At 42.9% G+C, this 9938-nt stretch overlaps 1 protein-coding gene across 1 annotated transcript; it reads right to left on the bottom strand.

The window, feature by feature from the left end:
- On the bottom strand, positions 1-3814 carry si:dkey-175g6.2 (uncharacterized). Its single transcript, XM_053645931.1, has 2 exons — positions 3688-3814; positions 1-1901 (listed from the first exon to the last, which is right to left on the bottom strand). The coding sequence occupies exons 1-2, from the start codon at positions 3812-3814 to the stop codon at positions 1-3; spliced, it is 2028 nt and encodes a 675-aa protein (XP_053501906.1).
- Between the last annotated feature and the right edge of the window lie 6124 nt (positions 3815-9938).

Raw genomic sequence — 9938 nt, 5'->3', positions numbered from 1 at the left:
CTAGAACAACCTGCGATTGTAGTAAATCTTCTCAATGAAGTTCTCCAGCTCATCGTCACTATCTGGCACAGGCTCTGGCTCATCATACGCATAGTCTGGGTGGTAATAATAGCCAGGTGCCACTGCACTTGGAGGAGAACGGGCTTTGGGCACGGGGAGCGTCTGGTAAGTTCGGGGATGAGGAAGGATGTAGTTAGAAATGACTGTGTCTGCTAAAGGATAGATATTTTGGGGCCGGCGGGCCCCTTGCACCCTGTTTCGCTCCCTCCCCTTGGCTCTGTCTTTGTACCTACGTTTGGGAGGCTTAAAGCCATAACCAATAGGGTCTCCAAAGTTGTAGTCAAAGGAGAGCGCAGGATTTGTATAGAAGCGTGGTTTAGGAGATGGAAAATAGACAGGGTAATAGGCTCGATATGGCTTCTGATAGTAGGGAAAGGAAGGATATGCTAATAACTGCTTCTCTGGCTTAAACCAGTAGTCCTGCTTGTTGAACTTGGGTTTACTTTTCTCCTTGTACCACTTTGTATATGGGTTAATCTTGTAAGAGGATTTCTTTGGGGACTTAGGGTATTGGTAAAGGGGAGCCCTTGGTTTGGCTTTGAGTGGGACTAAAGGCCGGAAACGGGGGGTATTGTTGGGGGGTGGGTCCTTCCTCTTCTTCTTCTCTTCCACATCTGTGATGATCTCGACTACATCATCAGCAGGTAGGTGCAGTTTACTAGAGATTTCGATCAGCTTGTCAATTGTCTCTGGGTCCATTTCATCATCATCACTGTCCTCCACTTCGTTAGACCGTTTATCCTCAGCCACATTGTTGAGCAATAAAGCATTCTTCCTGTCTTTCATATAAGAGGCTGTTTTTTGTTTCCTCCCCATGTATTCCAGAAGCATGTCAGAGGCGATATCTGCAAGTCTCTGCTCTTCCTCTCGTGCCTCTTGTGCCTCTGCCTCCTGTCTCTGCACCTCTTCTTGCTCAGCTCGGGCTCTTGCCTCTTCTTCTTCGCGGGGAAGAACCTCCTCCTCCTCTTCTATGAAGTCAAAATCATCCATGAAGTTTCGGTCGAGCTGGGAGGGGTTTCTCTCTCTCTCTTCCTGCCACTTGAGCTTTTTGCTGGCCAAGGCCAGCTGCTGGTTATAAGCTTTGTAGCCCTTCAGAGGTGGGAGGATCTCATTGTCCTGGAGTCCAAGGTCAATGTTTTGAAAATAGCCCCTGGTTTTACGTTGTAGTGAGGTGATGATATGGGATGGGACTTCTACTTTCTTACTGAGCCAACTCTGTAGAAGCCCTTCCTTTTCCTCAAACTTCTTTTCACCATTTCTATTCTTCTTCTCCTCGTCTGAAACCCATGGGTCTGTTAATCCTACCTTTTCTTCTCCTCCCTTCTCCACTCCTTGCATCACCTTAGTCACTCCAGACTGTGGTATCTCTATATTCTCCTCTTCACCCACGCCTTGCTCAGGGTTTCTCTGGTCCTCCTGATCCATCCACATCTCCAGCTCCTTCCATGGCTCCTTCTTCATGTACTCTGCTGTCTCTACCAGGTTTCCATTCTCTTCTCTAGCTGGATGATCAAGAGCCTCTAACAACACAGACACCAGCGCCCTGGCAGAGTCTATGTCTGTAAAGCGGCCCTGTCCCAGTGGAGTCTGGAGGATGGCTTCCACTTTCCTGTGTGTCCTGACCGCTCCAGCTGCTGTGGCTGGTTCTTGGTGCACCAGCCAGAGTGTCTCATTGCTGGTGACCGTGAGAGGGCTTTCAGTAAGCAGTGGGGCAGCAGCAGGTAGCTGTGGAGCAATGCTGAGCAGGACTAACAGGAGAGTAGTGGAGGGAGGATGGCAGCAGGTCATGTCCTTGCAGAGCAGACCAGATGGGGCTGGGGGAGAGGGGACAGGGTGAGTACCTTGCAGAGACACACACAAAACAAAACGAGTCAATTCTGGTATCGTTCATGCAATACACCGTATGACACACAACCCCTATACAATACATTCCCCGACTAAATCATTTGTGAGCTCCTCACCATATCACCACTAACACTAACACAAATCTCCCATAAAGCTTATATCATGTAAAGATTATATTATGTGGCAGCAGTTTCCATATATATATATATATATATATATATATATATATATATATATATATATATATATATATATATATACATAATTAAAAATACATTTGTATAAGAATTTCTGTTCATTTTTTGCTGTTTTGTCAACTAGTATAACAACGTATATCTAGTATATCTAGTACTATAGTACTATAAATAAAAAAATAAAATAACGACTCATTCACATGCCCATTGTAGTCTTTATTTGTTAATTGGCAGGTATCCGAATTCATAGGATTCACAGACTGACTCCGGCATTCCAGTAAAACAGATAACAGATCCTTAAGACAGATAATAAGGCGAATTTCCTTGCTTATAATAAGCGAGTCTTTCTTAGCCAGAACGCAACTTTAAAATGCAGTTCACACATCAGTGCGAGACGTGTTATTACCACAGCGTCAGTATGGTGTCGTTATGGAGATATGAAGCTACTGGGTGCGATTCCGCGACTCTATAGGCTATTTAATCACAGTCATATTCTAGATAAGTCCATCACAGACACCCGTTTAATTTATTTCGTTTTCTATAGACATAGTTGGAATAATAGGACTACTGCTGAAGCTCAGGTACTTATCAGAATTACTTATCAGAATGAAATCCTGAAACCGTATTATTCTGTAAAAAGTCTGATCTTAGATTACATTAGACTTCTATATGAAGCTATGAATGCTGAATATCCACTGGGGGTTTTTTTTCTGTTATTTTTTTTAAAGTCTGTGTCCTGGAAACCAGCTCTTCGGCTGACAATTTTCACTCAGATGAGTGGGCGCTGTCAAGATAAAACGTTTTTCCGAGACCTAATTCCCATTCCCATACTACGGTTTAACTGTATATGTCTTTTAACGTGCATTGGAAAGAATAATAAAAGCGTAGAAACGCCACTCACCTGCGATCACCCACGCAAAATGCAGCTGCAACTCAGAAGCGCTCCTGTGCCTCTTCGGGTCTAACGAATGAAGCTCGAAGATCTCAGTCCTTTTTTAATTCGAAACTAAGAAGAAGAAGAAGGAGAAGAAGAAGAAGAAAAAGTTTTCTTTTCCAGGCCCAGACTGATATTTCGTTTACGATTCACTCTTGTTTGCACATGTAAAAAGCTGTTATTGGTTGTTGTACGTCAGTGTGGCGCGTGATTTTTTTTATCAGGACCGCGGACAGCTCAGCGCCGATAAGTACAGGCGCGTGGGCCCACGTGACCAGCGAGTCAGCGCGCGCCGCCTTTGACGTCACCCCCTTCATTGATAAGAATTTCGTGTCTCGTTTGAACTCAGAGGGTACGTTACGCTGCTCTGATGAATGAACGGAAACGGCATGAATGAAGCAACTCTCTCCATTAAGAACGGAGAGCACCGTGCTTGGAAATCAGAAGCATATTCTCGCTTAAATCAAGTTCTCAAATCGCTTTTATTCATTAAGTGACGTGCGTTGGGAAGCAGAATGGCGATAAATGATGCGTGGGCCTATTTAATTGGGAGGTTAATTGAAGATGCGGGTCTAAATGATGTGAAACTCCTATTTGGTGCAAAGACGCAGCTCTTCTGGATGAGTTCGGTATCCCCCTTAACAAAAACACTACCTTTTCCCCCTTCGGTATGGTATTTGTAGGGACTGAGTTGCCCGTTAATCGGATCTGGACCGAAGCCAAACGACTGAGGCCGCCGTGACGCACGCAGCTCCGCTCCGCCGCTCCATTTCCGCTCCATTTCCCGAGCACCTCCAATTTGCCAGTCTTTGTCTCTCGCGCCCGTCGCCGACTTTCATCCATCTGGCTCGCACGTCATCCTCTCATTCTGTTCCTATTTAGAGGCGCATTTCATTTGTGGGAATCACGTGCACTTTCGGTTCAATTATTTTCATACACATGGTCCTTAAAATAGGATTCAATGGGATGCAACCCATTAACTTATATCAAAATGCTCTACAGCAGCCTTTACTCACGTGGTTATAACTTAAAATTCATCCTGTGTAGGAATAAGGCCTACTTTGGGTGGGAAATCAACACTGGGGATTTTGCTGTGTAATTGCTAAAATACTCTGGCGGAGTCTTGACCCGCCGCAAACCCGCCAATCACAGTTTATGATTCATGTAATTGAATTAGTCGCACTGCGCATATTGAAGTCCCCCGAGTCCCGTTGGAAATGGCAGCGCCTTCGCACAATGGGAAAAAAAATCATTTCAACAATTTCTGAACATGCTGGATGCGTCATGACGTGAAATACTAATAAAGTCCATGACACAATCACGTCCTTCGGTCTAATGAGTATATATTGACACATTATAAACAGTTCCAAACAATCTAAAATCAAACCCACGCGGATTTCATTTTGACCATTTGACCACGTTTTACGCTTGCATGGCTCTAAGTCCATATACCATTAGCTCAAAGCGCAGTAAAGCTCGTGTTTTTCTACCTGGGTTGTCAGCGGTTAGGGGCCAGAGGGCAGAGTGTGATTCGCCTTGGCATTATCGACTGCCACTCAGCATTAGCCCAGTGACGGCCCTTCAACTAGGCGCTTTCCATTTCTATCCCCCGCGCTGACTCACCACCTCTCACTCAAGCCCCTTTAGAAGCAAAATAGAGAGTGTTATAGGGTTATCACGTAGCTAAAATGTAAAGAAATTCTCACACACCATTTTACTCAACACCACAGTGGAGATGCATAGTGCGTTAAGCCAATATTTGCTTGGCTGTGAGTGCGCCTTTCTGGTTTCGTGGGTTTTCATCATCATACTCATCCTCATTCTTATTATCATTATCATTACTATTACTACTAGTTTTATCATTGCTAACATTCTCTACTCTCGTTTAAATGGAACACACATACCCCCCACCCCCCCCCCCACACACCAATATAGGCTACCACAGACATGTTGCCTGCAATTACGAACATGTGGAGAAATGCTTATCAGTTGTTAATGCATCAAAGTACAAAGGCGCTTAATGGAAGTGGCATAACATGCCCCTTATGAATAAAAGAATTCCTACTCCCACACGAGAAGAACGGGTGGGTGGGGGGGGGGGCGCTGGAATTATGGCTCTGTAAGAAAAAAAAAGGGAAAAGATTGGTTCTCGTGTGTTTCAGATGCTCCTCCGCTGCGACTCAGGCGTAATGATGTGGAACCCGAATCTCGCGCCCACACGCGGAGTGGGGGGGTCGCATAAACCCCGAGTGTGTTTTTATTGCCGGTTCCGGTAGAAGCACCCAGTCCCCTGAGGCGAGATCTGAGCTGCTGAAAAAATGTCGGACAGGAAGGTGGCTTTGTGCGCCACGTGGCCCTGAACAGCCTAGCCTGGCACATATTAACAAGGAGAGCGCGTACACCCGCGTCATCGCCGAAAACGGCATCCTAATTATCATCCAGTAAAACGCGAATAATATCCAGCACAGCTTTTAATAAATCTCCAGCGATTCGAACTTGCAGTGGAAATGCGCTGCGTGCTTGAGTCCGTCCGATTCGAGTCGTGCTGCGGAAACGTGCTCACTTTCTGCTTTAGCTCGGACGCAGACTGTCTCATTAAGAGCACTCTAAGCAGGCAGAGGGCTTTTTTTTTGTCCCGGTTCCCGGTCTGACGCGGGCATTGGGTGTCTCGCGCGCTGTCTTTCCCTCATCGTGCGGAAAAAGCTCCATTTCGCTCGCGCGCGCGCGCGCGTGCGTCAGCGCCTGCTCGAAAAAACACCGCGAGCTTGAAACAATTCCTTTCAATAAATCCGCTTCGTTTAGATGGTCATTTCTAACGTTTAGTGTGTAAGTAAAGCGTTTGACTGACGTGTCCCTTGTGTGCTGAGATTCCGTATTGCCTGTCATTCTTACACTGGCATATTTTACGGCACTGGCACAACGAGAAAGCCGAAACGAGATCATCTGGATGTAATATATATATATATATATATATATATATATATATATATATATATATATATATATATATATAATTATTTAATAAATTTCATTTTAATAAGCTAAAAATAACGCATGTGTTGCGAAACATCTTTATTTCTTTCACCATAGCTGACTTTAGGATTTCGTCCACCGGAAAGCAGATTCAGCTTTGCGCGTGGCTTTATGTGCAAGGCAGGCATCTCCACAATTTATTCAGAAATAATATGCAATGGAAACCTTTGGAGCGATGAACGCGCCGGTGACAGATTACACGGGAGCTCGGGCTTCGTATTCGGGGTTAATGAACCGCTTCATATCAGTAAGAGCCGTCGGTTCCCTGAGATCAATCACCCTTTCTCTCACGCAGAAAAAAAAGAAAAGAAAAAAGAATAGACAGCAGCATTTTGCGTATTCGCCATGATTACAAATAACATGCGATTTAAATCTGTCGATGTCTGAAAAAAGAAAAAAAGAAAAAAAAAAGAAATAAAAAGTAATTAACGCCCAAATAAACGAGTAAATGAACAGACCACCCTTAGGTTAATGAATGCACTTAAAGCTTTATGTCGCTGTACAGTCACAGCTGGTTAAAATAAACTCCCAGCAATAAGACGATATAGCGTATACATAATCACATCTATTTAAACTGTAATAGTCTATGTCGAATGTATAAGTTCAATATTACACACTGTTAGGGTTTTTTTTTCGATTATGTTCTTTAAGAGAATACAGATCCGTTTTTTCCCCCCACCTTTGATTTTAATTGTAGCCTATTGTATTTCTTTTTGTTTCATTTTGGCTAATATTAAAAGCTTTAATATGACAGAAATTGTCCGTGTTGTGTAAGGAACACACACACACACACACACACAGCAATATAATGAGTTTCCATTCGGAGTAAGCAAATCTAAAACGTGAAATTTGTTACTCTGGATATAGAAAACATAACAATTATGACCATATTTTATGGCCACATGATGATATATCTACATTGAGGCCCCTACATTTTTTTTACGTGTCAGGTCTTAAAGGAGTTTTCCTGTTCTGTTTTGTTTTTTTCCCCTCACTGATAAATAAATACACTCTAATAAAATATCACTTTAATAGTAGCCTTTTATTGTAGGCTTTTATTAGTGTTTAGGAGTAGCGTAATAGTAATACTAGTCGATGATTGAGTAATATCTTGTGAGGTATTAAATGTTTATACTTCTCACATCCTCCATTAGCAAAATGTAAACATTTTATAGTAGGCGTATTAGCACTCGGACTTCGTTTTAGATGTCAGATTCACAGCTAATAATTGCATTTGTGGTCTTTTCATTTCAGGAGGAGGAAAAAAAACAAAAACGGTGCACTGGGGGATCTGAAGCGTGTCTGCTGTAGGACGTCATGTCCGGTAGAGGGCAATACCACGTCGCGCGCTCAGGCTTGATTTTATAATCTACTCTCATGTGACGTTGCCAGGTTCTCGTTTAAATCAGGAATCATGGGATATATTTTAAAAATGAAGTCTCTTTGGATACGTCAGTGATCTCAGGAATAAGAAAAAAAGGTCCTTTGGGCTGACATTTGTCTTAAATAAAATGACAGGGTAAATGAGTAAATGAATGGGTTATGGATAATAATAATAAATAAATGAACACACTTGTAGGCTTACCCTTTTAGAGAGACAAACAAATCAGCAGGTAGGTGTTTAGAGCTTTGAGGATTATCTTTTTTTATTTTATGTACAATATGCAAGATCAGTCAGGGTTACTTTTTTTAGAATGAGTATAGTCTAACGTTATTGACTTAATGAATTCAGTGAATTAATACATAATTTTGCTGTGGGAAAACAATCAGCACCGACGTCACTGACTGGCTATAGACCTTTTGATAGGAGCAAGTCAGAAAAAAAAATAGGAGCTAGATTTTGTGAACATCTCCGTCTTATCGTAATCCTGTCGCGCGTTGTCAACGTGTTTACACTCAAATCGCTTCAAGCGCGCTCACATCAACTCCGCAAGGAGAGCATGCGTGACGAGACACGGACGCTCACAAGTGTCCTCCAAAACTCCTTGCAGAAATGAAAACTGTTATCGGTGATCAGCGCGACTGGACGGGAAGTCATTTGAGAAATGCTTTAAACTGGGTAATTTGCCGATGTGACTCATCCAAGACACCCACAAGGCTACAAGTCTCTCTGCTCAAACCAAAGGGAGGGAGGGGAACGAATTATGAGTGTGTGTGTGAGGTGGAAATGTTTTTATAACACGATGGTGACCAAATGTCCCCACAAAGCATAGGACTATCTGACAGTTTTGTCCTTGTGGGAACCCAACCTCCACCTCACTTTTTTTAATTTTAAAAACAGAACCTGCAAAGCCAAAAAAACAACAAGAACAACAATAACCTAAAAGAGTCAAAAGGATACTGTTTGCTTACTAAGGCTACAGTTAAGGCAAGATTTAGGTTTAGGCATAGCATTAATAATTATGTCAAAGGAAGGTCTTCACAAGGATATTAAGACAAACGTGTGTGTATGTGTGGGAAAGAGAGAGAGAGAGGCATAGGCGGGCAGACAACACACACATACACACGGGGTGGGAGAGGGGGAAAATACAGAAGATGAATGGAGACAGTGTGTGAGTATGCGCTAGTATCGCCTGTGGGAAAAAAATAGAAACTTTCAAAGTAAAGTCACGTTCACCTGAAGAGCACATAGATATGTAAGCTCCAGATGGACCATGTCTGCCCTCGTTCTCATCACTTCCATCTTCACAGTGAAACCAACACCAGAGACTAAAAACCTACAACATGAAAGCAGGAAAAGGACAAAGAACTCTCAGGTCATAGAAATGCTCAAAGGCAACATTGATTGACAATGACATTAAGCCAGCGTGTAAGTAAATGACTGATTGTAGTATGGTTAAAAGCACTTTAGCTTACAATTAACCCATTAGACACTGCAAATGGCCTGCCTAATTAAAATTATACACTCAGTTGGGAATATCCATCCATCCATTTTCTGTGGCGCTTATCCTACACAGGGTTGTTCGGGGGCGGGGGGGGGGGGGGGGGTTTGGGAATCGGGGCACGAGGCAGGGGATACTCATAAACCCATTCACACACTATAGACAATTCGGAAATGCCAATCAGCCTACAGCATATGTCTTTGGACTGGGGGAGGAAACCGGAGTACCCAGAGGAAACCACAGAAGGACGGGGAGAACATGCAAATCCCCAACCCTGGAGGTGCGAGGCAAACGTACCATTTGGTAGTATGAAAAATGCAAATATGTTTTATGGTGCTTTTTGTCTTGCCATTTCAAACACGCCTCTCTTCTTTACTTGTACTTAATTTTCCCAGTCCTCAATAGAGGAACATCATATACCATACTTACACTGCTGTTACGTTATCTCTGTCTGTGCCACTCATGAGATATGTTTTAGTATGTGTGAACTGACTTTCTCCTATATGCTGATTGTGTATATGTGGAGGCGAGGCTCGAGATAACATCTGTGTAATTTCAAAATGATGGCAGGCCCTGTGGGAGCCAACGCAGGAGATGAACTGTCTTGAGCTAAGTACTATTAATCGTTTAATTACCACTGCCTGATTCAATCCATGAAATCATGCCATGGTGTGCCTCGTACACTCAGGTCATTTGTGCCGTCAGCAAATTGCACAGTCGCAGACGTAATACTGTTGTTTGGTTTGTAAGAGTTATATAATATGAAACAAACACAGTTGCACTTGTCTTTTGAGTAAAAAACATCATACTCAGAAGAGCAGATGGCTTGCTGGTATATATTTGTAGGCTATAGGTTAGTGTGATGTTTCTGGCCACTTTAATATGGAATGGGAAGTAGGTTATGAGGTCAGCATAACAACTTTATGGCTTAATGACACAAAAGTTTGATTTGTACAAACTATACCACTATGCCTTCGGAGTACTCTCATG

Source organism: Ictalurus furcatus, chromosome 16, assembly GCF_023375685.1.
Source record: "Ictalurus furcatus strain D&B chromosome 16, Billie_1.0, whole genome shotgun sequence".
Taxonomy (NCBI): domain Eukaryota; kingdom Metazoa; phylum Chordata; class Actinopteri; order Siluriformes; family Ictaluridae; genus Ictalurus; species Ictalurus furcatus.
This window is presented reverse-complemented; position numbering and strand designations above follow the sequence as displayed.

Excerpts from the sequence above, each read along its gene's own strand:
- si:dkey-175g6.2 (XM_053645931.1), bottom strand. The coding sequence starts at position 3,814 with ATGGAGCGGAAATGGAGCGGCGGAGCGGAGCTGCGTGCGTCACGGCGG. Across the intron at positions 1,902-3,687 it reads CCATACCGAAGGGGGAAAAG|GTACTCACCCTGTCCCCTCT; the intron begins GTAGTGTTTTTG and ends TGTCTCTGCAAG.